Source organism: Vulpes vulpes, chromosome X (genome assembly GCF_048418805.1).
Source record: "Vulpes vulpes isolate BD-2025 chromosome X, VulVul3, whole genome shotgun sequence".
In the NCBI taxonomy this organism is placed as follows: domain Eukaryota; kingdom Metazoa; phylum Chordata; class Mammalia; order Carnivora; family Canidae; genus Vulpes; species Vulpes vulpes.
In genome coordinates, this window is record NC_132796.1 from 11,786,078 (window position 1) to 11,813,792 (window position 27,715).

At 45.5% G+C, this 27,715-nt stretch overlaps 2 protein-coding genes across 7 annotated transcripts in view; one reads left to right on the top strand and one right to left on the bottom strand.

The window, feature by feature from the left end:
* Window positions 1–19,893, top strand: part of BMX (BMX non-receptor tyrosine kinase) — a 51,772-nt gene extending 31,879 nt beyond the window's left edge. For all 5 annotated transcript variants that reach the window (XM_025986723.2, XM_072743716.1, XM_072743717.1 and 2 more), the window contains 8 exons: window positions 766–893; window positions 2,541–2,615; window positions 3,225–3,396; window positions 7,064–7,280; window positions 8,062–8,126; window positions 11,882–12,000; window positions 14,986–15,143; window positions 19,436–19,893. In XM_025986723.2, coding sequence (XP_025842508.1) covers window positions 766–893; window positions 2,541–2,615; window positions 3,225–3,396; window positions 7,064–7,280; window positions 8,062–8,126; window positions 11,882–12,000; window positions 14,986–15,143; window positions 19,436–19,510 — 1,009 coding nt within the window. In that variant the 3' untranslated portion in view covers window positions 19,511–19,893. The remainder of the gene's footprint in view (window positions 1–765; window positions 894–2,540; window positions 2,616–3,224; window positions 3,397–7,063; window positions 7,281–8,061; window positions 8,127–11,881; window positions 12,001–14,985; window positions 15,144–19,435) is intronic.
* A 3,714-nt stretch (window positions 19,894–23,607) lies between these two features.
* ACE2 (angiotensin converting enzyme 2) overlaps window positions 23,608–27,715 on the bottom strand; it is a 40,107-nt gene continuing 35,999 nt past the window's right edge. The window contains exons 17-19 of one of the 2 annotated variants that reach the window (XM_025986728.2): window positions 26,095–26,289; window positions 24,509–24,643; window positions 23,608–23,979 (exon numbers count right to left, since the gene is read on the bottom strand). In XM_025986728.2, the coding sequence (XP_025842513.2) occupies window positions 24,535–24,643; window positions 26,095–26,289 (304 nt within the window). In that variant the 3' untranslated portion in view covers window positions 23,608–23,979; window positions 24,509–24,534. Of the gene's footprint in view, window positions 24,644–26,094; window positions 26,290–27,715 lie in introns of both variants that reach the window. The other variant, XM_072743721.1, reaches the window with a different exon arrangement.

The following is a 27,715-nucleotide window of genomic DNA, read 5'->3' on the forward strand; positions in this document are numbered from 1 at the left end:
AATCAATGTGCTTCAATCACCACTATTTTCCAAAAGTAGAACAACAGGAGAAACATGTTTTATGTGGAAAAGGTACAAGTTCATAAGAGGAATTAAAGGGTATCCCCACCCATTTCATCTTGCACGCACCACTCCCAAAAGAGCCTCCCACCCATGCTCTGGATGAGAACACCCACAGCCTAATCACCGTTGTCTCCCACAATTTAATCTTCATTATTATCCTAAAAGAGAATTGGTGTTCAGAATAATGATCTTTAAGAACTGCAAGGCTCTCGATCATCAAAGGAAGATTCCAGAGAGGAACAGTGCAGAAAGTTGGGATTTTATTGTACATGAATTCTGTATGTGTACAAAAGATGCGTTGAGTTCAGAGAGGAGCTCTCTTCCGTAATTACCCATTGTCGTGGATAGCTCTAGAAAAGCATCACATGTCCAGAAACCCTCTGACTTCCCTCTCCAAAATTTGCGAATGCATCTGAATTATCATTTAACCATTGTTTGATCAAACTTCAATTGATAATCAAAAATATTCTAGGGGCCCCTGGGTGGCTCAGTCAGTTAAGGATCTACCTTCGGCTCAGGTCATGATCTCAGGGTCCTGGGATCGAGCCCCACATCAGGCTTCCCGCTCAGCAGTGAGCCTGCTTCTCCCTCTGCCTCTGCTCCCCCCCCCCTTCGATTGTGCTCTCTCTCTCTCCCTCTCTCAAAATAAATAAAATCTAAAAAAAAAACAAAAACATTCTAACATTCTTTCTTCCTTACCAGTGATAAAAAAGGAACCGTCAAGCATTACCATGTGCATACGAATGCCGAGAACAAATTGTACCTGGCGGAAAACTACTGTTTTGATTCTATCCCCAAGCTTATTCACTATCATCAACACAATTCAGCGGGTAATTTTTTTCAATTTTTCTTTTTATGGGTCCTTGTTGATAAGTATCAATTTTCTCAGGTATCACTGATCCTCCTAATAGTCTTAATATTATTGGGAACCATGAAAATAGGAATAAAAATGCTCTCAAGTCACACACCTGCTGTGATTTTTAGCCTACATTTCCCTGGAATATGACACTCTGCACTCTAAAATGCCAGAAAAATGAAATTGAGTAAGTTAGCGGCTTAGGAATGGAGATTCTCATTATAAAAATATTTGCAGTCTTTTTCGGCCTAGAGAAATAAGTTGATTACAAAATTCAAACATTATAGAAACGTTTATCATTGGAGAGAGGACCCCGTAGACAATTTGGGGTCTATTCCAATAGAATCTTTTGGTCTGCTGATACTAACACTATTTATTATAGATATGAATGAGTTATATATGTGTATGTATGCACACTATGTTTTTTGGGGGTTTTTGGTTTATTTTTTTTTTACACGTTTTTACAGAGATCAGATCCTTCCCCACACACACTGCTTTTTCAGCTTGCTTTCTCTGCTCAACATGTCTTAGTGGTCTTTCCATGCACATACATATCGCTCATGGTCTGTTTAACAGCTTCATAGAATTCTACAGTAGAATTACTCCGAAATGTATTCACCCAACCCTGGATTGATTAGCGGTTGCATCGCATACAGTATTTTCACATCATGATCGATATTTCAATGTACAGGCCTGTACACCTAGCTCTGTGCATCCGTGTTTCTGTAGCCAGATTCCCTACAAGTGGAATTTCTTTTTTGTTGTTGTTGTTGAGAATTTATTTTTTTTTTTAGATTTTATTTATTTATTCATGAGAGACACACAGAGAGAGAGGCAGAGACACAGGCCGAGGGAGAAGCAGGCCCCACACAGGGAGCCCGACGTGGGACCCGATCCCGGGACCCCAAGATCACGCCCCAGGCCAAAGGCAGGTGCCAAACCACTGAGCAACCCAGGGATCCCTGACTTGAGCGTTTAATGCAACTTAGTAATAGGTTTGATTTTTAAAAATTGAGTGGTTTGCTTTTTATTTTGTGCCCTTCTGTACTATTTGGATTTTTTTAACCAAATGATTGAGCTATATGTATATGTATATAAATATAGGACTATAAAAAGCAGAGCAAAAATGGGAAAACTATTATTTATTTATTTATTTTTAAAGATTTTATTTATTCATTCATGAGAGACACACAGAGAAAGAGAGAGGCAGAGACACAGGCAGAGGGAGAAGCAGGCCCCACGCAGGGAGCCCGATGCAGGACTCGATCCCGGGACCCCAGGATCACACCCCAGGCCAAAAGCAGGCGCCAAACCGCCAAGCCACCCAAGGATCCCCGGGAAAACTTTTTAAATGAAAGATTCCATCGAGCAACTTATTTGATGGGATTTAAAAAAATCACATGAAGATGTTTTACTCTCCTAATTTTTGCTTTACATTGAGCTAGTCAAGTCAAGCAAATCAATACAGCTACAGGATGAACATGGTCAGAATGGACCTGCTCTCTCCATCACCACATCCTGAACTCTGTACTTTTCCAGCTACTCTGGCAAGAGCGCAAACAGAGGGGTGATGTAATGTGATGTGATACGATGTGATGATATGGTGCTGATTCCATTGCAGGCATGATCACACGACTCCGCCACCCTGTGTCGACCAAGGCCAACAAGGTTCCCACCTCCGTGTCCTTGGGAAGTGGTATGGACAAACACCTGGGCTCTTAAACTCCATTTCCCACCATTTCTGGTTTAAATTTTTTATATATAATATATATAATATATATATTATATATATAAATTATAGTTTTATTATTATATATAAATTTATATATATATACACATATATATATTTGCCATTGCCTGTCCTTTCTTCTTCTGGGATTCTGTGCCTACTCAGGGGAGGCAGTGTTCAACCTTGTGTATTTAGGATAATGACATCCGCCCAGATCACAGTTTAGTTTGCTTTATTAAAAAAACTCTAATGATTATTTTACCAAGCTAAGAGCATCGAGCACACTTTCACACCAGGTATTTCCAAGCTGCCTCTAGTTGGCAAAGTGCCCTAAGCCTTTTGTCAAGAACTCTGGCTGCTTCAAGAAGAGTATTGTCCTGTTGGCATTATCGTGTGGTCAGAGAGGTCATATAAGACTGCCTCACGAAGGGTTTTTTGAGGCGATCAACTTAAAATCAAAAGTCTTGCTGTTCTTCATATTGTCAATATGAAACTCACTGGAGAAGTCCCTTGGGAAGCTGTGAGCCCCAAAGCCTTCCATTCTCATCCTGAAGAGTGTCTATATTGCCTCATTAGGAATATGGGAACTGAAGAGAGAAGAGATTACCCTCCTGAAGGAGCTGGGGAGTGGTCAGTTTGGAGTAGTCCATCTGGGCAAGTGGAAGGGCCAGTATGATGTTGCCATTAAGATGATCAAGGAGGGCTCCATGTCCGAAGATGAATTCTTCCAGGAGGCTCAGACCATGATGTAAGTTTCTTCTGAGGAATGGCAGTTTGGCCCTTACCGTGGGGGTGGGGCATTCACGCTAACAGGCCTGTCCCCAACATTTGCAAGGCCTAGAGCAAGAGTCCGCATACGGCAGGTATTACTTAGAAGCTGTAAAGCAAGCTCACACACTGGTGAATAAAATCAGTTCTATGCTCCCACTTTAACGGGTAGACCTCTGTACCAACCTCAGAGGCCATATTCCAGTTTAGAATTCCCAAGACTCTTTAGGGAAACCAGCCTCTGGCACATGTCAGCCCTCAACCACCAACTCTACCCCTTGCCTTTCTCTTCCCACCCCAGCTCTGCCCTGCACTGTACTCAGTACTCAAGTGCAGACATGGCATTCAGTACCTCCAAGCTCCCTCTGTGTCTCCAACAGACAGCTGTCTATCAGCTAAGGATCTTGGTTAGGGGTAGGCACGCCAATAGCATGGTTCACTCTTAGGGGGACTGGCCCAGGACGAGTCCACACAGTCCTGGAAGAGGCCTCAGGACTCCGTGGACAGGGGATTCCAGAGTCCTGGTACCCCAAGGGTGATCAAGAAAAAGGGATGCATGGGTGCTGAGTAGGTATGCCCTGGCCCTTCGGGGAGGTGCGTGGTGGGATGAGGAACAGAGTGGGGCTGTGGAAAGTACATGCCCAAGGGCAGGAGCCTCTAGGGGCCAGAACTAAGGCAAGACTGAAAACTAATGCCCTATGGACAATATCCTTCTCCTTCCTGGAACCAGTCTCACAGAACCCCTTTCTCACCCTACTTCTTTCCTCACCGGATAAATGAAGATGCGCTTCCTAACGGGCCTTAGCTCCAAACAGATGTGTTCTTTTTCTCTTTGAGCTGGCTCGCTCGCATGCTCTCTCTCTCTCTCTCTATCTCTATCTCTATCTCTATCTCTCCCCTTCCCGCCCCCCGCTCTTACACGGAGCACCCAGGTGTGCCTGAGACTCTCCTGCTCTAGCACGGAAAGGCCTGTGATCCAGGAACCCCTCAGTCCCAGGCAAACTGGGACAGCTGGTCGTCCTGCCTTTAGGGAACTGATCAACATGATACGAAGAACAGTGCCACAGCAGGATTTTGATCAAAGACAGTTGAGATCACGAAGCCTAGCCTGCTGCAGAGTAAGGGCCCTTTAAAAAAATTTTAAACACTTATGTGGCATTTACAGGCATCTCTCTGAGCACTTTATAAATATTAATGCATTCAGCCCTCCTAAGAAGCCTGCGAGGGATGTACCATTGTTATCTTTGTTTTATAGGAAGCTGAAGCACAGAAATGTTAAATAATGGGTCCAAGGTCACCATGCTAATAAAAGTAGCAGAGCAGAGATGCAAACCCAGGCAGATATTCCAGTGTCCACTTCCTTAGTCATTCTCTCATGAAGACCAAAGGTACCAGGACAGTCAGAACTATCACTTTGACCACAATTGCAGAACTGTCTGGAAGCAGAGGTACCATGTGAAGATAAGCCTTTGGCAAGGGCTGGCTTCACGGGCCACCTGCACCACCTTGAGGGCCGCCACATTTAGAAGGGCTCTGCACTTGGTTTACTGCTGTGATGTCCCCATCTTGAGATTCTCTATTTTTTTAAAGATTTATTTATTTGAGAGAGAGAGAGAGAGAGCATTCGAGTGGGGGGAGGGACAGAGAGAAAGGGAGAGAGAATCCTAAGCAGACTCCCTGCTGAGCGTGGAGCCCGACACAGGGCTCAATTTCATGACCCTGAGCTGAAATCAAGTCAGACACTCACTGACTGAGCCACCCTGACCCCACACCATTTTGAAATTCTGAATAATCCTTAAATAAAGATTTTCATTTCATACCTGGTCCCTGCAAATTATGTAGCCTGTCCTGCCTTTGGCAATTATACTGTCTTAAAACTGGGGAGGAGGCCCATGATGTCCTCCTTTTGTAGGACACAAAAATCTAGAGGAAACTCCTTTAGGTTTATAGTGTAACCCGTGTCATAGTGTACCTTTAAAACATAGTTTTTGCTACTAGATGGCTGGTAATCACGCAGAATCATGAAAAGTCATTAACAAATCACCTAGTCATAAAGAAGGAGGTCAAACTGTACCTTAAGAGGACAATGCTACCGCTCAGCTGATGGCCAATTTGAGGCCTATCGTGCGGGCAGTATCAGTTGCCATGGTGTCCCCACCATGGGGCCCCTGGTCAGTGACTGAATTTGTTCACAGAACAGTTTTCATTGGGTGAGGAACCTTTGTCCCACCACTAGCCACCCACCCCCCGTAGGGAGCAATGCTGAGTTCCAGGCTGTTCTCTAAAAGAGCTGAAAGGAGGCATGACAGAGCTCATAGATAGCCTTGAGCAACCTGATAAGGCATGTCCCTAAACCAAGAAGGAAGAAAAGAACTACTCAAATAGTTATAACTGGGGCACCTGGGTGGCTCAGTGGATGAGCATCTACCTGTGGCTCAGGTCGTGATCCCAGGGTCCTGGGATCCAGTCCTGCATCAGGCTCCCTGCATGGAGCCTGCTTCTCCCTCTGCCTGTGTCTCGGCCGCTCTCTCTGTGTCTCTCATGAAAAAAATAAATAAAATCTTTAAAAAAAATAAAAAATAATAAACAGTTGTAACTATAGAGAATATTTAATAAATGCTCATAAAAAAATTCTAAAATCGACATGTTGGCTTTAGGTTTACTTTAAACACCTGAACATTAAAGAATTAGCCTGTACATTGATCAACTACATGGACAAGCAGATGAGCAGCGTAACAGCTGAGCGTCTATATGTCATCACCTACCAGAAGGGCTGTGTCATATCATTACTATTTTCTAAATTAATTATTGAAAGATAACGTGAGGTGCCTGGGTAGCTCAGTCGGTTAAGCGTTGGACCCGTGATTTCAGCTCAGGTCAGGATCTCGGGGTCATGGTATCAAGCCCCACATAGGCCTCCGAGTGGAGAGTTTGCTTGAGATTCTCTCTCATTCTCCCTGGGCCCCTTCCTCAACTTGCGTGTGCTCTTTCTCAAATAAATAAATCTTAAAAGAAAAAGAAAGATAATGTACCAATAATGTGAAACAAATTTAAAAAAAAAAAGAGAGAACTCATGGCTAATCTCACTTCCCTAATATGGCAACTATTTTCATTTTTCCTGCACCCTTCACATTCTGATGCAACTGTGTGTTTTTTTTTTTTTGTTTTGTTTTGTTTGTTTGTTTGTTTGTTTTTGAGAATAAAAGTGCTTGGACTTCAAAACTTAGAAAGTTAAATGCTTTAGAGTGGAAGTGATTGCCCTCAGTGTGTGGCTCCCTCCACATCAGGCATGGAGGTTCTCTAGATGCCGGGAGACTCAATGAGATTTTTGGGGCAACAGACCCCTGTTCTGCTGGTTCTCTGTGGGAAAGGTGCACAGAGCACCCACAACTGGTAACTTGCTACTGGGGGTGTTGATGTTGTCTAAGAGGCAGAGTTTTTTCTTTTTTCTTTTTTTCTTTTTTTTGCTTTCAAAGGCTAATGGTCCCAGAATAAAATGCACCACGTTTTCCTCTCTTTCTTTGTTCAAGTAGAAGGTCGGGGCGGGATTAAAACAAGCAAAAATGTGAGAGTGATTGTTTTTCAGGACATCTGGAAACCAGAGTGTGCAAATTCAGTAGTGAACTCTGCCAATCTGTCATTTCCAGGAAACTCAGCCATCCGAAGCTGGTGAAATTCTATGGGGTGTGCTCCAAGAGATACCCCATATACATAGTGACCGAGTATATCACCAATGGCTGCTTGCTGAATTACCTGAAGAGTCACGGGAAGGGGCTGGAGGTGTCCCAGCTCTTGGAAATGTGCTACGACGTGTGTGAAGGCATGGCCTTCTTGGAGAGCCACCAGTTCATACACAGGGACCTGGTAAGCAGAGCCGCTGGGGGCAAGCAAGCAGCGCAGCGTCCCCACCTGCAGTGACGGGGTCCTTGGGAGGGACATCAGGGGCAGTGCTTCCCTCTTCCCGTGCCCACCTGTGATGTGCTCAAGCACATGACATTGTGTGATGAAAACCGCAATTGCAAAGTAAGAGATTGGGAGGAGCGGCAGTCAGGACGCAGGTGGCCGTGTCCTGGTAGGAAGGAGAACAGGTGAAAGGGAAAGACCTTGGTCAGTGTCGGCGTCTCACCAGCATTAGGTGCCAGGTGGCCTCTGCCCCAGGAGGGCTCAGTGCTGGAGCGGCCTGGAAAACCCAAAAGGGGAAGGAGGCGACATCTGCGCTGTCTTTGGCCCCTGGGGGGGGGGGGGGCGTGGGCAGGGCCTGGCTGGGTGGGAGGTGCTGTTTATCTTTAGGGGTCCCCTTGAGTTCCCGAAGGCAGGCTGCCATCCCGCCAGGCCAGGGCGGCGAAGGAACCTTCTGGAAATAACGCTTCCCTTCTTGCCCACGAGCTGAGGCTCTGTGTTTAATGAGTAACGTCCTTGGGGCTGTTTGGCCGGGTGGGTGCGTGCGTGAAGATACGCAGAGGAGCACGCCTTCGCCCCGAAAGCTGGAGAACTGCCAAGAAGAAAGTGCCTCGACATCTGGGGGTGCGATTGGCAATGTCAGGTTCCGTGAGGACTCCGCCAGCGGGAAGGAAGACGCTAGATTCTGGCGTCCGGAGATTCCGGGCCACTCCGACCACGTGGGGATTCTGTTTTTCTTCCAAAGGCGGCTCGGAACTGCTTGGTAGACAGCGACCTCTCGGTGAAAGTGTCGGACTTCGGAATGACCAGGTAAGCCACCGGGCGGCGACGCGGTGACACGTGGTTGCCCACCAGTGTGAACTGAACCACAGGACTTCTTTGGAAATAAGGCCCACATGAGGCAAACTAACATTGTACAACTAGCAGATGATTCATGAATCACATGTATAATATACAAGCATATATAAATAGAAGTATATGAAATATATAGGACTATATATAAATATATAATTATATATAAAATTTATATGCAAATTTTTGAGATATACATGATTATATATTTAGTTATATAATATAATTTATATTAAATTATAAGGGATCCCTGGGTGGCGCAGTGGTTTGGCGCTTGCCTTTGGCCCAGGGCGCGATCCTGGAGACCCGGGATCGAGTCCCACGTCGGGCTCCCGGTGCATGGAGCCTGCTTCTCCCTCTGCCTGTGTCTCTGCCTCTCTCTCTCTCTCTCTCTGTGACTATCATAAATAAATAAAAATTAAAAAAAAAATTTTAAAAATGACTTTTATGATATATAATTATAATAATTATATGATTTTAATTATAAGATTTTTATAATTTTTAATGATATATAATAATATAATTTTATTAGATTATAATAAAATTATATATAAAAGTATATTTTTATATACAAGATTTTTATATAGAATTTTATATATAATTATAAAGTATAAAATAAATACTAATAAATATAAATATTATAAAGTATAAAATAAACACTAGTAAATAAATACTCAGATGTAATGTATTATAGCCAGATTATTGGCATAAACACATTTTTTTGTATGTATTTTAACTCAATCAGGGTTCCTTCAGCCCTTTCTGTATCCTTGTTAATATTCATTCAAATAGGCATAGCGCTAACACTAGGAAAGTTTTCACTGTCATGTCATTAACTATTCTGTATAACCAAGTAAGGCATGAAAGTACACTTTGAGATTCTGTTACTTGGCACTTTATCATTTAGAGAAATTATTTTATGATAGCACTTTAAAGACATCTTCCATTATCTTTATTATGGATCTTCAGAGGCACTTTTCCTGGTTTTACAGAGGAAACAAAGATGCACACTTTGGCCTTTCCATTCAGCATTTACCGATCACCTACATAATGCCGAGACCCCATGGGAGATCCTGATATGGACAGCATAGTCCCTGCCCTCAGAATCATCAGCTTAGTCCAGACGGCAAGTAGATATCAACATTGAGACAAAATGCAGCTAGAAAGTTGTGTCAATTCAACCTAAACTCACACAATTCTGAGGAGGAATAGTATAGCTTCAAAGAAGTGTGAAGAGTGGACTAAGCCTACCTCTATATTTAGTGTACCCAGCCCTAAAACACCGTAAGAGGATCTGTTTTTTTTTTTTAAGTTTTTTTATTTTTTTTTAGTAAGCTCTACACCCAGTATGAGCCTCAAACTCACTACCCTGAGATCACGAGTCACATGCGCCTCCAGCTGAGCCAGCCAGGTGTTCCAGCAGGATCTGTTTTTGAAGTCTTCTCCAAAATTCAATACTGAGAAGTGCTTCTCTTCTGGGACACCTCAACATGGTCGAGATGTCCCATTAGCTGTGTGCTACTTGCCGTCCCTCCAGCCGCCGTACACTGAGCCTCCTCCACCGATTCTCCAAATGTGTAGCTCTCCAAGTGAGAGAAAGCGCTGCGTACAGCTTCATAGGGCAAGGAGAAGCTCCTAGGACAGGGAAACTGGTCCCCACCTGCTCTCATAGTGGGAATACTGGCTGGTATGCTGGCATCCAGGGAATATACTTGTCAAGTTCTTTGAGGCTGAGAAAAAGGGAGACATGAGGTCTTGCTCTGAATAAGGAATCCTGGAGGCATGGCACAGGCCCTGTTGCTCATGAAGTCCTGTGCTGCCACCATTCAGAAGCCTGTGACTTCACTTGAGCCTGATGATTCAAAGGAAAGTTTAAGCCATGAGCAGAACCCAGTGCCAGGGGAGTTTCTGGGTGTCTTGTGGTGTCTAGAGCTGCTGAGGGGGTCTGGGAAGGGAAGTTTGGAAAGTGCTTTATGTAATCCCGTGAAAGTGTACTTTATTATTGCTATTAATATTCCTATTCTATTCATAATATAGTCATAAATTAAATATTAATATAGTATTCACATAATATTAATATTGTTAATATTTCAAAGAATGATTTTCAAAACCAGATTTTTCTGACATTTTAAATTACAGTATATACCTCTAACACATTTTCGGTGTGTAAAGTTTTCCCATGAAGTACATCCAAAATTTCAGTTTCCATATCTTTCATTTTCCTTTTTTAAAAAAGAAATGATTCATTTTATTATTGTTCATTTTATTCATTTAAAAAAGAAATTATTCACTTTTATTATTCATTTTAGAGGGAGAGAGAGCCAGAGCGAGTGGGGGAAGGGCAGATGGAGAGGGAGAGAGAATCCCAAGTGGGCTCCCGCGGAGCACAGAGCCAGCTGTGGGGCTGGATCCCATCACCCTGAGATCATGACCTGAGCCGAAACCAGGAATTGGGCACTTGACCAACTGAGCTACCAGGCGCCCCTCATTTTCCTTTTTTCTTAAGAGTCCTTATTTATTTGCTTTTTTCTAGGCAAATATATGAGGTTCCCCTCTATTAGTTATAGAACTAAGAGATAGATGCTTCTTGTGAGAAATATAGCAAGAGCATAGAAGGTAAAGAGTAGAATCTGCCTTGCCTTCCCCTTATTTTCAGCAGTAGGAGTAACTACTGCTAACACATTTGACAGATGTCCTTTCATACCTCATTCCGAAGTATACCCAATCATATACACAAATATCTGCATTTATCGTTTGTTCCCACAAAGACAGATGAAGGGGATTAAGAGTACACTCGCTTTGAAGAGCCCCGAGTAATATATGGAGGTGTCAGATCACTATATTGTACACCTGAACCTAATGCCACACTGTATATTAACTATACCGGAATTAAAATTAAAAAAAAATGGAATTACATTATATGTATCTACTTTTGCACGTACCCATTTGCCATGGGCATTCTTTAATTTTAGGAAATATCGAGCTCCCTTGTTCCTTAAATGGCCACGTACTGTTCTGCTGCATTACTGTGCTTTAGCATATTTAATTGCTCCTCGACAGGTGGACATTGAGGTTGCTTCTATTTTTATCATTATTATACAGTGCATATCCTTGAATATATATTTTTAAGGTCTCGATGTCTCCAGAGGATACTGTCCTTCATCATTGCTCGTAACAGCAGATCAGAAGCAACTTACAAGGTGAAACCCTACAACGTTAGTCCATAGGAGCGAATACTATTCAGTCATTAAACACGATGCCGCGCAAGCAAATGTAACCACGTAGGGAAAATGCTCTTGTGAGGCCGTTAAAGGAAAAAGCAAACCTTAGTACGAATGAAACCCAATTTGGTGCATATTATACGTAGGACAAAAGATTGGAAAGTACGAGCAAGCGCGCATTACAAATTATCTTCAGAATTATGACTCAGAATTATCTGAGTCATTCTATTTTTACATTTTTTCGTGTTTTTCTATGTTCATCAAATGTTTTGCATTCAGATATCGGTACCTGCCAAGGGGGATGTGATCTTTCCAAAGCCTACAGCGGCCTTTGGGTAAAGCTACACGTTGCAAGGAGGCAGGAGACCTAGAGAAGCAAGGCTCCCCCCCCCCCCCGGACAGCAGGGCTCTGCGGCCCCCAGCACCCAGCCCGCAGAGGCCTCTCTGCACGGCCCGAGGCCTGAAGCTCTGTGTGCACCTTTGTCCCCGCAGGTATGTCCTCGATGACCAGTACGTCAGCTCAGTAGGAACAAAGTTCCCGGTCAAGTGGTCAGCCCCAGAGGTGTTCCACTACTTCAAATACAGCAGCAAGTCCGACGTTTGGGCATTCGGTAAGAACGTGGCCACACGGGCCCCAGCCCCGTTTCGTAAGCTCGTTTCCCCAACAGGAAACCGCAAGAGCAGCAAACAAACATCCATTCTTAGCAGAAGCCCCGAGCGCTGACGAAACGCCCGAGTGGCCTGAGCTAGAGATGGAAGAGGGTGCTGACCTGTGCTGGGCCGCGTCGGGCTGTCACTGTCACCGTAGGAAACCTGCATCCTGCTAGCGCCTTTGTATCGAACCGTAGGAGATACAAGCTCTTCCACTGGAGATTTCTATCTTTTTCTTTTTTAAAAAATTTTATTTATTTATTCATGAGAGACAGAGAGAGAGAGAGAGAGAGAGAGAGAGAGAGGCAGAGACACAGGCAGAGGGAGAAGCAGGCTCCATGCAGGGAGCCCGATGCGGGACTCGGACCCCAGGACCCCGGGATCATGACCTGAGCCAAAGGCAGACGCTCAACTGCTGAGCTTCCCACGCGTCCCCCTCTAACAGTTTTTAGAGAGGAGCCCTTAAAAACTAGAACCGAGTTTGCGTGAAACCCAAAATGTTGAAGACCTTGAGATGTAGTCTTGGACGTCCTGCGTGAAAGCAGCTGTGACCACCATCCCCTTTGGCATCGACCAACCCTTTGGGCATGCCTGGTGCAAGCCCCAAACACGGCTCGGTGCTGTGCGCAGCTCACACTCATTTCAGCTAGCATCCTCGTTAAAATTCATCACTAGATCAGGGGTCAGCAAACCTTGGCCCAGGCCCAAACCCGGTGGCCTGTTGCTGTAAATAAAGTTGTCCTGGAGCAAGCCTTGCCCACTCGTTCCTGTATTGTGTCTGATTTCCTACTGTAACCGCAGAGTGGGGTAGTTGCCAGAGATGCTGTACCCCCTACAGAGTTTAAAAATACCTGCTATGTGACCCTTCACAGAAAAGGTTTGCTGACCCCTATTTTATTAAAGATCCATACTGAAATTGAGTAAAGATAATTAGAGAACAGAAATGATTCTTAAGTTGTGATTTGGTGGATTTTCTGATCTTTCTATGCTACAAGAAACGTCAGGCCTGCTTATGATCACTGTCAGAGGGATCCAGGGTAAATTATCCAAATTATCATAAAGTTATGGATATGTGAACTGCACCTGAGACCTATTACATGTTTATCTTGGTCCATAAGCATAACTTGACTTTTTTATGACATCCAAAAGACTGCATGAGTAAAAGAAAATTTAGTTAGCCATTTATTTTTTTACACGACACACATTTTTAAAATACTACTTTTGTCAAAGTAGTATCGTTCACTTAAAAAAATAATTCAATGTACACAGAAGAAAGAAAAGCCACGAAGATAGCATTGTGGTGAATACTTGACATCCTTTTGGGCTGATTAACTTGTCAAAATTAGTTTCACTCTCCATGTGTTGATACGCCTTATGAAAGATGCTTTTAAAACTCAGGATCCTTACTCAAGAGTTACAGTTTGTTTTTGACCAAAAAGTGGCATCACCCGGCTTGATTACTCCCCCTACGCACTAGAAGTTGGCTCCGGATATTTTCTGGCTATTTGCAAACACTGAATCCATTCCGAAGTAATTTGTTTCCAATGAGGACATTCAAAATGAACCAGGGCCTCTGAAAACAATTCTTTTTTTTTTTTTTTTTTTTTTAACAATTCTCAAAGGAGAGGAGGCCCCACGGATATTTGAAACAATATTACTTTTGGGATAAGTGGATGGCCTTCAAAGACGGAACTGTGAAGGGAGCAGTATACTCTTGGATGGTTGTTTTAGAAGGTTGTTTTAAAAAAAAATGCAGGGCAGCCGGGATGGCTCAGCAGTTTAGCATCGCCTTCAGCCCAGGGCCTGATCCTGGAGTCGTGGGATCGAGTCCCACGTCGGGCTCCCTGTGTGGAGCCTGCTTCTCCTTCTGCCTCTGTGTGTGTGTGTGTGTGTGTCTCATGAATAAATAATAAAATCTTAAAAAAAAAAAAAACCAGCCACAGCAACTTGTAATATTGCCTTATTGTAAATATTTTACATGAAATCTGTGGCCCTGAAAGTCAAAGAAATTTTGAAGTTAGTCCTTCAGGTACGGTTCTAGAATAATTTTCTTCCTTCTTACATATTTCTGGCTGCCCAAAGTTTCCAAGCTGGCCGACTGCTGAAATCCTGCGGCTAGGCCAGGATGACAGCACATTGGCCACCACTTAGGGAGCACGCGTAGCGGCCGGTGCTTTCTCCTAGCTGAGCTCGCGGCAACCCTGGGACGTGCAACCCCCCCGGGGTGGAGACGGGAGCGTGCTCGGAGGGTGGCTGAGGTGCTGCCTAGCCTGTAAGCGGCAGAACCGAGCTCAAGGCCGCAGCCGCCGCGGCCGGGACCCTGTATCTAGACCTGGAGTCCGCGGCGGCCTCCGAGGGGCTTCGGGACACCGTGAACATCCAGAGAGCGAGCACAGACGTGCCGTGCATTCACGTCCCCGAGAGAGAGCCAGTGGTGGTGATCAGAGTCTCAAAAGGACACCTGACCCACAACATACCAGGGACCATCGAGGCAAAAGGAGGAATTTTGCCAGTGATCTTACCTGTAAACCCACTCGGGCGGCCGATTTGATGGGGCGGTGAGACGTGGCACAGCCGCCAAGGCAGAGAGAAAGGAGGGGCTGGGCCGGGGTTGTCTGTCCGGGGGTGCAGGGGGACGAGGCCCCAGCCGCCTCTCGGAAGCACCCCGGAATCTTGGCCCCAAGTAGCCCCCCTGCAGCTGCCTTCACCGATGGCCCGATGGCCAGCAAGAGGAGGGAGGACCGTGGAGAAGGGACGGTGGGCTCCGGAGGCAAGGGCACAGGGCCACCTTCCACGCCCGGGCCTCTGGCTAGGACTGGTTCCCCGGGCTCCCTCGCCCCGGCCCGGAGCCTCCCCGAGCCGCCGTCGAGGCCCCGCTCCACAAAGCCTGCACCTGCTGACGCGGCCTTTCCCTTTGTCCGCCGGCCGCCCTCCGTGTGCTGTAGGGATCCTGATGTGGGAAGTGTTCAGCCTGGGGAAGCAGCCCTACGACCTGTACGACAACTCGCAGGTGGTTGTGAAGGTCTCCCAGGGCCACCGGCTCTACCGGCCCCAACTGGCGTCGGACACCGTCTACCAGATCATGTACGGCTGCTGGCACGAGGCAAGTGCACCCCGGGGGGCCGGCGGGTGCGCCCAGGGCGGTTGCCCAGGACCTGTGGGCCGGGCCGCTTTGACCGAAGGGCCTGCCCAGGGCGGGCCCAACGGGCCTCAAGCGTTCGGGATTGAAACCCAGCAGCGCGGCAGCGCAGGTGCAGGGGCTACCAGCGTAACGAGCCACTTACGTCCAGCACCGTTTTAAGAACTTCATAAATATATATATTTTAAAGATTTTATTTATTTATTCATGAGAGAGAGAGAGGCAGAGACACAGGTGGAGGGAAAAGCAGGCTCCACGCAGGGAACCTGACGTGGGACTCGATCCCGGGACTCCAGGACCACACCCTGGGCCCAAGGCAGGCGCTAAACCACTGAGCCACCCAGGGATCCCCAAGAACTTCATAAATATTAACCCATTTGTTCATCAGGCAACATACTAGGAAGTACGTGCTATCGCGGCCAAAACTAAGAGGAGAGGGGCAGCCCGGGGGGCTCAGCGGTTTAGCGGCGCCTTCAGCCCAGGGCGTGATCCTGGAGACCCAGAATCGAATCCCACGTCGGGCTCCCTGCATGGAGCCTGCTTCTCCCTCTGCCTATGTCTCTGCCTCTCTCTCTCTCTCTGTGTGACTATCATAAAAAAAAAAAAAAAAACTAAGAGAAGAGGAAACAGACCCAGCGAGGTTAAGTGACTTGCCCAGGGTCACACAGCTGGGCTAGCGTCAGAGTCCCTGTTCTTAACCACAACACCGTGGGGTCTCTCCTGAGATAGAAAACGTGTCGCAGGAACCTATGAGCACGCGTGGACAATGCATAATGGACACCAGTCCCTCCTCTCTTCCCATGCTCCCTGATGGTGACGAAACCATTCCGTGCACTTGGGGAATAAGAGGGTGTGTGGCAGTAGGCATGGAGCTCACGTGGCAGGGGACTGACTCACAAACCATCTACGATGTCCGTAGAACTAAGGGGGGTGGATGGTAAGGAAATACGAAGCTCCATCTCTGTGCTCAGGGAAGTCAGTCTTTACACACACTTATGCATGCACACGCGTGGGCACACCTGCACACACACACACACGCCCCACTGTGAGATTGGAAACACCCAGCAGTTTCTAATTATACGTGCAGCATAGAAACGTAGGCAAGTGCAGAAAGAGGTCAGAGGAGAGCACTGTTATCTGAGCCAGGTCAGGGAACCTCAGCAGAGTGTCCACAGTCAGGCGAGTGGAGACGTGGTCAAGGGTGTCCAGGGGAGACCGGCACAACCAAGGTGAGGAGGCCAGAAGGAGCAGGGTGTGCTCGGCTGTAGCTACCGTTGGAAGGGCTGGGAATTAGTCGGAGGAAGAGGTCTGGTCCGGATGCTGCAGACTGAACCACAGGGAGAGGAGTGTGAGTTTTGCTTTTTTACAGGCAATGGGGAGCCATGGAAGACTTTAGAGAGTAACTTGATAATAGGGGACTTTTAAGAACATTAATTGAAAAGCCCAAAGCTCGTAGCCATTATATGCTACTGCCTCGTCGACAGAGGGCCTGATGCCACATTCCTGTGTTCATTCGTCCACCAGTAGAAGGCAGATGGGTGTCATGGCTAAGCACGTGCACTGTGGAGCCAGAATGCCGGGGACCAATACTAGCTGTGTGACCTTGTATAAGCCTCCTACCATCTCTGTGCTTTACCATAAAGTAGCCCTCCGCTCATAGGATTCCAAAAAAAATTATTTATTTATTTATTTATGAGAGGCACAGAGAGAGAGAGGCAGAGACACAGGCGGACGGAGAAGCAGGCACCATGCAGGGAGCCCCATGCGGGATTTGATCCCAGGACCCTGGTCACACCCTGAGCTGAAGGCAGCCTCTGAGCCATCGTAGGATTATTGTGTGGGTTGCATGAGTTAATATTGTCAAGGCCTCAGAGCAGTGCCTGGACCACAGTAAGTGCACCTCGTGTCTGTGGTTGTAGGTTCACAGGGCCCCTGTGCACCAGGCGCTCGGCGGGGTGCTAGGAAGAACTTGCCGCACACGGCGTAGAGCTCCTGTCTTGTGTTGGAGCCTCGAGGCCCCCACTGGCCGAGTTGCTGGCTATATCACACAATAATATTTGATCCTTTCACCTGACACCATCCCCTGGGATGGGGCCGCTTCATGATTTCCCACCCTATGGTGCCTCGCCTGCTAAATGAGGCCCCCCCACCCCTTGCACCCCTATGTAGAGCCTATGGTGCTGTGGGCCGCGGGCAGCGCTGGGCGGTCCAGTGGGGCCAGAGCAGAGTTAGAGACCTGCCGCTGCCCCCAAGCAGGCTGACTTCGTGCTGTCACACGTCCGATGGAGAAGAGGAGCAGACAGGGATTTGGAGTCGAAGGCCGGAACCTGCCTGGCCTTTCCCACTCCAGCTCCTGGGACTAAGGCCAGGAGCAGATGGATGGGGCGGCCCCCAAACGGGAGCAAACTGCCTTCTTCCCACAGTCGGTCTGTTGAGATGGCTTTGCACAGAGACAATCCCGGGTCGAAGGTTCTGCACGTATCATTTTGTACATTTTGGTCTCCCACTTTTAAAATATCCTCTTTCACAATTTTTAGAAGCACATTCACAATTTCCGTTAGATTCCAATTTATCTTTCCCACAGTTCTCTGCACAAAAGTGAGTGTGTACATACGTGTGTGCTTCCCTTTCTTTCTTATAAGAAGAGGAGCATACAGGTTCCCTCTACGGGGTCGGTGCCCCTCCACCAGCGTGGGTATTTTCCCACCAGCTCGCTGACATAGACCATTGTCAAGCTTCTGGATTTCTGCCAATCTGAGAGAGGAGAGATGGCCTTTTAGTGCAGCTTGTATATGTACATCTTTCATCACAAGTGAGGTATATTTTTAAGGGCACTTGGGATATCTTTCTGAGAATTAGACAGCGTTTCTTTTCCCTTTGTTCTATCAGGCTTTTGATTTCCCTCACCTCGATCTTAAAGACCCCTTTATAAATTAAAGAGATGAGCACTTTATCTGTGAGAGTTGTCAATATTTTCTCCCAGTTTGTCATTTATCTTTTGGTTTCATTTATGGTTGTTTTTGCCTTGCAAAGGATTTAAAAAAATAGAGTTGACTATATTAACATTGGCTTTTATTGCTTCTGGAAACCGAGTTAAAGTTGGATAGGCTTCCTCGGCCCCTGATTAAAGTAGCATTCACTCAGATTTTCCTCTAGTATTTTTATGGCTTCACTCTTTCACATTTAGGTCTCCGATCTAGTGTGTTTGTTGCAGTATATGGTGTGAAGCATGGATCCAAGGATGTCATTTTCTAAATGACTACGTGCTTGCTGCAGCACCATTTATTAAAAGACCATGTCATCACGAGGGACGAGATACCATCTAACAGTGCCGAAATAGCTAACAGAGGAAATTTCCATACGCATTTGGGGTTATTTGGGGACTTTCTCTTCTGTTCTCTGATCTCTATTCATGTTCTAGCACTGCATTGTTCTAATTATAGAGGATTTCCAATACGTGTTAATCCTAGGTAGGCTAGTACTCCCTCATTACTCACCTTTTTTTATACTTTTCCTAGCTATTTTTACAGACATTTTTAAAAATTGAGTTTAATTGTTTAATATTTTAAGTTTTAGTCCCAATGTAGTTCACCTACAGTGTTACATTCATTCCAGGTGTTATTTCTGCATACTTTAAAAAATCTATGAACTAGAGAGTCAATTTGTTCAGCTTGAAACTAACTTGTTCATCTTTTGGAGGAGATTGTGTTTAGTTTATATTTTAACTAGGGAAATTTGACATCTTTGTGATATTGATTTGTCCTCTCCAGGAACAAGTAACATTTTTCTATGTGTGTAAGTCTACATTTGTCCTTTTCATCAGTGTTGACAGTTGTCCTCATTTTGGGGGCTATGTTTCTGTTTTTATTTTATTTTGGTGTCGTTGCTCCTCCAAATGCGGTTTCCTCTTCCATCGCGTCTTCTGACTGGTTCTTGTACATGTACCTGAAGAATATTGATTTTGTATGTTAATTTTGCAGACTGTTCTCCGGTGAATTCCTTATCATTTGGGTTGGTTCTATCATTCATTCTCCTGGTTTTTCCAGGCATACATCCATATCTTATGCAAATAAAGAGACTTACTGTTTCTTTTCCACCTCTTCGGGCTCTAGTTGTTTTGTCTTTAGTGGAAATGTCCATAGTGTGTCCATGCTTAAAAAGTCACTAGCTTTAGGACTGAGGTACACATATCTTCAATATTTTATTTTTAATCATAATTTTCATAAACTAAGCCTTTGGATGTTTCTTTTATTTAGCTTCCAGAAAAGCGTCCCACATTTCAGCAACTCCTATCTTCCATTGAACCACTTCGGGAAAAAGACAAGCCTTGAAGAAGAAATGAGGAGGTCTGATGAGAAGGACCGTCAATGCTGGCCAACATTTTCATTCCTTTTAAGGAAAGTAGCAAGGCACAAACCATGTAATTTAGCTAATCGCATTCTGTGTACTGTTTGCCTCTTGTATTATCTCAAAATGAACAAGGTAAGAAACAAAAGATTTCCTTGACATTTAAGTCAAATTAGTAGTTTTGTGTATGCTGCTCTTTATATTATTATACTTCCCAGCCTACAGCAGAAGCACATTTTCTGATTGTGGTAGACAGAGTGTGTACCATGTGTAAAGACTGAACAGAATTGAAAAATTCTTTGTTGGATATTTGTTCTTTTCCTTATATCATCACTATCACGATAATTAAATATATTGTTAACAAGTACCAAAATGTGGACATTTGCCTTCATGTTTTATTGCTGTCAAACTTTAGCATGTATGCAAATCAAAAGGAGGGTTCATTAAAACAGATTCCTGGGGCACCTGGGTGGCTCAGTTGGTTAAGCATCTGCCTTTGGCTCAGGTCATGATCCTGGGGTCCTGAGATGGAGAGCCCCGCATCTGGGGCTCTCCCTGCTCAGCAGAGAGCCTGCTTCTCCATCTCCCTCTGCCCCTCTTCCCCTACTTGTGTTCTCACGCTTTGCTCTCTCTCTTCCTCTCTCTCTCTCTCTCTCTCTCTCTCTCTCTCTCAAATAAACAAATAAAATCCTTTTAAAAACCCACACAGATTCCTCAGGAACTACTCCAGAGATTCTGGTAGAGCAGGTCTGAGTGCAGCCTGAGAACATGTATTTTTAACAAGCTTCCAAATGTTTCTGTGCTGTCTGTCCGGTGTGCCCTAGGGACCCCCTTATATGGGGGGGCATCAGTAGGTGGTGCATAATTTAATGCAAATGACTCGACTCTCATCTGACTTCCAGATTAGAACAATGACTCTTTGTGTCATGTATATATGCCATGCAAATACAAAACTAAAATTAAGTAATATTCAAGAATATAGCAAATACATTTCCACAAAGAACAGATTGTAAAAGATGCTAAGGTAAACTTGATGCCTTTTTTTTAACGTAATCCTTATCAATTTGGATACTGTGTAACCACAGTCTTCATTCTAGAATTGATTGTTGCCTTCTAATCATTTTCAACCCTTGAGTTTGGGTTCCAGGGTTTCTGGCTAGTTTGGTGACTGGCATTTCTTTTCTTTTCTTTTTTTTTTTTTTTTTTTTGTGACTGGCATTTCTATTTCAGTCTTGTATCTTGACACAAAGGTACAAAAGTACTATTTCAGTGTCTTGTGATTACTAAAAGGTACTTTTGCTTTAAACCATTCCTGGGACTCCCCTCCTTCACAGCTTGCTGCTGAGCCCATAGGTTTTCATCTCTTTTGAAGCACCTTGCTGTCTTTTCTGCAATGTCAAGGAGGGAAAGAGAAAGGCTCTGTGGAGGCACAATCACACTGAAAAGACACCCTAAGTGCTGCTCCTCATCTCTGGATGGAAGTTAACCATCTCCCTTAAGAGATCCTCATATTGTCTCATTCCACTGACTCCATCATCTCCCAACTGTTTCTGATGATCTCTCTTGGTTGTTTCTTCACATGTAAATGCGGATTCCTGTGTTTCTAGAATTGACTTTTTTTTTAATTTTATTTATGATAGTCACAGAGAGAGAGAGAGAGAGAGAGGCAGAGACACAGGCAGAGGGAGAAGCAGGCTCCATGCACCGGGAGCCCGATGTGGGATTCAATCCCGGGTCTCCAGGATCGCGCCCTGGGCCAAAGGCAGGCGCCAAACCGCTGCGCCACCCAGGGATCCCTCTAGAATTGACTTTTGATAGTAGTTTCCTGTTGTTGTTTTCTTTTTTACAGAGGTGCACAAATACCAATTTATAATGAAATGGAACTTTGTTTTTTTAATGATTCTATTTATTATTTGACAGAGAGAGAGAGAGAGAGAGAGAGAGAGAGAGAGAGCATAAGCAGGGGGAGCAGCAGAGGGAGAGGGAGAAGCAGGCTCCCTGATGAGCAGGGAGCCCAATGTGGGGACTTGATCCCAGGACCCAGAGGTCATGACCTGAGCCAATGGCAGATGCTTAACTGACTGAGCTGCCCAGGCACCCGGTAGTACGGTCTAGATAAAAAATGTTGGGGGGAAGCGCCTGGGTGGCTCAGTCAGTTGAGCATCTTTTTTTTTTAAGATTCATTTATTTATTTGAGGGGGGGGGTGTGTGAGTGAAAGGGTAGAGGGGCAGAGGGAGAGAGAGAGAGAATCTCAAGCAGACTCCCTGCTGAGCAGGGAGCTTGACATGGGACTCAAGCCCAAGAGCCTGAAATCATGACCTGAGCCTAAGACAGATGCTTAACCAACTGAGCCACCCAGGCACCCGAAATGGAACTTTAAGAACAACCACTAGGGCATGTATACATTCAGCGAGCATTTCTTTAGTGAGTACTGTGTGACGGCTTCTTTCCTACCCAAGGGAAAAGAAGGAACGAGTAACTCAATCCCTCCTCCTCAACGGGCCCTTGTGAAGTCTGTTTTCCTTTCTTCTATTTATTTTTATGTATTTTTTATTTATTTTTAAAGATTTTATTAATGAGAGACACAGAGAGGCAGAGACATAGGCAGAAGGAGAAGCAGGCCCCTCACAGGGAGCCCCATGTGGGACTCAGTCCCCGGACCCAGGATCATGCCCTGAGCCAAAGGCAGACACCCACCTGCTGAGCCACCCAGGCATTCCTATGTATTGGGTTTTTTTTTTAAGATTTTATTTATTTATTCATGAGAAATGCAGAGAGAGAGAGAGGCAGAGACACAGGCAGAGGGAGAAGCAGGCTCCATGCAGGGAGCCTGACATGGGACTTGATCCTGGGTCTCCAGGATCACACCCTGGGCCAAAGGCAGGTGCTAAACTGCTGAGCCACCTGGGCTGCCCTGTATTTGGTTTTTAAAAAACAATCCTCTTTATAACAAAATATATGCTTATTGCAAAAATTCAAACAGTACAGAATCCTCTACTGTGAAAAGAGCCAAAGCCTTGATTATAAGCCTAGCTTCCAAAACCAAGTCAAGCAACATTTTTAAGATATTAGTAGAGGTTTATAATAAAGTCAGCGCAGTGATGCTAAGAGGAGCCGAGTAAAGGAATACTCATACCACATAAAACATGCATAATTTTGAAAATGCTATTTAATCGTGTTTCATGATGATATCTAACATCTGCTGCTACTGTTTTAAGCCAGGGGACTGCCTACGTGCTCTTGGAAATGAAGAAAAGGTCATCCTCCCTTGACTTGGCTAACTGATCCACCATGACCATTATCTCCATAGAATCTATTTTATTTTTTTAAAGATTTTATGTATTTATTCATGAGAGAAACAGAGAGAGAGGCAGAAACATAGGCAGGGGGAGAAGCAGGCTCCATGCAGGGAGCCCGATGTGGGACTCGATCCTGGGACTCCAGGTTCATGCTCTGAGACGTTCAACCACTGAGCCACCCAGGCGTCCCTATTTTATTTTTTTTAATTTATTTATTTTAGAGAGAGGGTGAGAAAGTGAGCAGCAGGGAGAAGAAAAGCAGAGAGAGATGGAGAGAGAATCTCAAGCAGACTCCCCACTGAGCATGGAGCCCAATGCTGGGCTCCATCCCACGACCCTGAGATCGTGACCTGAGCCAAAATCAAGAGTCAGACGCTTAACTCACTGAGCCACCCAGGTGCCCCTCTCCATAGACTGTATTAAGTACAAAGTTACTCTAACATTATGCTGGTCACCACAGAGAGTGAGTTGATGAGTAGAGTTTGGATATTTTCATCTACTTTGAATCAGTCTTTGGTGTGTAGTGGATGCCGTGCTCAGAACTGGGCTGGATTCTGAGATGTACAAAAGGAGTGTTAGGCTTGGTCCCTAACCTGATGGCATAAGCAATCTTAACACACCTCTTTTTAGATTGGTCTTACAGCTGCTTTGTACAATAAAGCAATTTAAGAAATTGGGACACATTCCAAGACGTTTGAGAAGTCAAGGGTCTCAGGCAGGCAGATGGAAGGGAGAAGCAGATAGAAGCCCCAGCACATAAGTACACGTGAGACCGCAGGAGTGTGAATCTAGTAAGTATTTATTGAGTGTCTGCTTGGTGCTCAGCACTGCTCAGACATCGAGGGTGAATACAAGAGCTAAGAGGTTGGGTACCCACTTCAGAGGATGACCTTCAGTTGAGATTTCTAGTCACTCCAGAGAGAACAATAGAAGTGAGTTTCTATTGAAACAATAGAAGTGAGGTGTGCTCTGGCGCAGAGATGGGGGGCAGGGGAGGGGTAGGGAGGTGGAGGGGTTGGGGGGGGTGGTTCCTGGAGGCCCCTGAGGCTAGTTTTACGTTGTCAGGAAGATGATGATCAAGCAGCTTGGAAGTGAAAAGGCAACATCTGTGAACAGCTCTCTGGATTCTTCTCTCTCCGTTACACCTGTCATCCTGAAGAAAGCATGATCCAGTCCAATCACTGGATCTGTGGGCAGACCGCTATAGTACTTAGATGAACTTAATGTGAAAAGAGTGTGCCATCCTTTACACTTAAAGTGAACAGCATATGCCACTCTCGCTCCTGCAACCCTGCCAGCAACTCATGGACACTGTCCTTGAAAGAGATCCATCCGGATTCCATACAAGGCCCCAATTGCTCCCACCATATAGCCCCTCTTTTCTGTTTTGACTCTGGCCATGCAACAAACATTTCCACTTCCATTACGGCCCCCCCACCCACCCCGCCCGAGTAGCTCGCAAGGCCAAAGACACGTTTTCTCTATTACTCTCAAATAGGAGCAGAGGTGGAATCTCAAGGCAGAAATAAATACTGAAAGCCAGTGAAGATGCCCTCTCCCCAGGCATGTCTTCTTGGGAGAACTATTCCTGAACAGAGCCATAGTTTTGATATTTAATGACATCTTTATAATCTCATATACGTAAATGTTAATTTTATGGTACAGACGATAATAAAAATCACCTCAAGAGGGAATAAAACAGATTTTCCTAAAATGAAGTCTGAGCATCATCCACATTTTGGAATCCTGGATTATTTTCTCCTTTACTCAAGTCCACGGAGGCATAAGGATTTTCTTCACCTCTTGCTTGATCATTCCTGTTAAATAGAGTAAAGTAGCCTTAGTATAAGTACCGCTGGATGGACACTGCCTCCCTCGGACCCCACTGGCCCAGGCATCTCGGACACCTTAGCATCTCCTCCTCAATGAATCAGCCCCCTCCCAATGGACTGTGGTCCCCTAGAGAACATGCCCCATGAGTGGTTGGCACAATGCCTGGCGGGGCATGGGAGACCACAGAAACCTCTGTGGTCTGGGGTCATAGGGAGGGTGCCTCTGTACCTCAGTTTGCCTATTTGGCAAATGATGCCCCTTCACCGAGTCACCGAGCTAGTGCTAGCAGAGTGCTCACAGTACCTGGCACGCAGGCCTCAACAAGTATCAACCACAATTATTATTTTTAGGAGTGAAGTGGTCATTTAGCCAGTTGCCTCATTCTTTTTTTAAGATTTTATTTATTTATTCATGAGAGAGAGAGAGAGAGAGAGAGAGAGAGAGGCAGAGACACAGGCAGAGGGAGAAGCAGACTCCATGCAGGGAGCCCGACGTGGGACTCGATCCCGGGTCTTCAGGATCACGCCCTGGGCCGAAGGCGGCACTAAACCGCTGAGCCATCCAGGCTTCCCCCCTTCCATATTTTTAAAATTCTAATAATATGAATGTCTTCTATTCAATGCCTATTTTTTTTTTAACTGAAGCCACCTTAGGGAACTAAAAATCTCTATGGTGAAGAATCAGTCAGACTAGACCAGTGCATGTCAAAATTCCATCAGGAACACATTTAAGCAACCTGGATGCGCACAGAGTTTTGTCAGGTACTACAGAATATTCACCTTAATTACAGAAGCCCAGCGAAAGCCAGTGATTTCTCAATGTCAGAAAGGCCAACTAGTGGCAGAGCACGAGTATAAATCAGGTCTCTGACGATTTAAATCCTCCATGAACTTGGATCTTCAACTTAAGGACGAATGAGAAGTACTGGGGCCCACGAGCTAAGGGGATGACAGGGAGCCTGGGCCACCTGAGGGGGAAGGAAGGGGATGGAAGGGCGGCTGTATGGAGCAAATCTTAGAGCTCATTCTTGAAGGATTTCACAGTGCCAACCATTGCTGTATATCACTTCATTTCTAGACCAAGGAAGACTACGAGTGAGGACAGCCCCCTGAGCCGGCCTGCTCACGGCTCAGGCCTGCTCACACCTGCTGAGTTTTCAGGGCCTCTTGGCAGTAGGGAGAGGACGCTGTGGCCAGGATGGAGTTTACCAGGGCACACTCGAAACCCCAGGCTGAGTGTCGACTGTGGGCCGGCGCTTGATAGGAAGGCAAAGTGCTGATGAAACCTGGGAAATCTCAGACACTGCATATTTAGGTGCAAAATTGTCCAAATAAGTAGTTGGCTCATACAGCCTACCACTTACTGCAAATTTGCCAGTTAGTTTTCCCTAAACCTTTCTGTTTTGAGATAGGTAAGTCGAGGAAAGGTCACTTACTTCCTTCGATTCCTGATCCCAGAGAAGATGAGCAGGACAATACCAACCACCACCACTCCCATCACGACCCCAAAAACAATCAGCCAGATGGTGACAGGTGGCTCATAAGGGGGTCCCAGTGTTGGCTGAATCCCCAGAAACTCCAGGCTGTTGTCATCCAGGCGGAAAACATCATTGATACGGCCCCGGTACATCCTATTTCCAAAAAGCAAAACACTTAAGCTAAACAAAACGGTGTGTAATGATTTACTTCTTACATCATTGGCCCCTGAAAGGACGTGATAAAGCTTATCCTAAGAATATATACCTTAAATAGCGGTGAACTCAAAGCAGATAACCAGGTCCGATGAAAAATAGGAGATTTGACAATTAGGCACCTTTCATGTCCTGCAGCCTAGATTAGGTCTGGCAACAGCTTCCTTGGAAAATTGGGTTGCGAGTGTGGAAATGTGCAACTGGCTGGCACTTGTTCATTTGTGACTGCTGTGCTGTAAAGGTTAAGTCAACCTATTTGGCAAGAATTTCCCTTCTGTCAGAGTATGTCTACAATGACTTTATATCAGATAATGGAAAAGGACAATTGGGTACATCTCTTCTGCAAATCAATCGTTGGGCCCTATACCCAGGTCTTGACAGTTACATTTTCCAAATAAAAGACATGGACCTGGGACGCCTGGGTGGCTCAGCAGTTTAGCGCCTGCCTTCTGCCCAGGGCATGATCCTGGAGTCCCGGGATCAAGTCCCGCATTGGGCTCCCTGCGTGGAGCCTGCTTCTCTGTCTCTGCTTCTCTCTCTCTCTCTGTGTGTGTGTGTGTGTGTGTGTGTGTGTGTGTGTGTGTGTGTGATGAATAAATAAATAAAATCTCTTTTTAAAAAGGCATTGACCTTTGGAGGCAAGGGAGGAACACAGGAGAGGGGCCTTCGCCAATTTCTCCATCACTGGGAGGGGATATAGCTAAATTTTATCGAGCAAAAAAGGATGAAGATTATTTTTAAAACAAAATAGGGAAAGTGAGAATATTCTGGATTGAAAGCCAAAGTGTCTGGCAGCCCGTCCTTCTACCCTTGGGTGTAGTGTAGGTCAGGAGATCAGAAGGAGAGAGGGACATCAACCGAAGCAGAATTAGCCATGTAACCTCAGCCTGAAAGTGTGTCAAGTCCTTCTGGAAGCAGTAAGTTTGAGAGCCCCTGCAGCTCACAAGGAGGGCTGGGCTCTTTTATGATGATCTCAGCTGGCACTTTTCCCCAAGACAAAAACAAGTCATTTGGAGGCAGGCAGTGAAGGCTCTGTGCGTGGGTGGGTTGTATACTGCAACTAAGCCAGATTTTCCAGACACACTTTTCCGGGCGGGTCTTAGATTTGTTTCCAAAGATGAACAGCAGCTCAAGAGGGCCACCTAGTGAACTCCTCCATAGCAGCGGGTATCTTCAGCTTTTTGTTTTGTTTTGTTTTGTTTTGTTTTGTTTTTTGGTGACAAGGGAAAACATCTACATCTATCCATTCTTCACTCCTGCTGTTTGGGGAAACAGATGTGGCACATTGGGCCAGTCGTTCCTTCTAGATGCTCACTGCCCATAGCAAGTCCCTCTCCTAGTGTGAAGGCCAACCGATGCCTAAGGA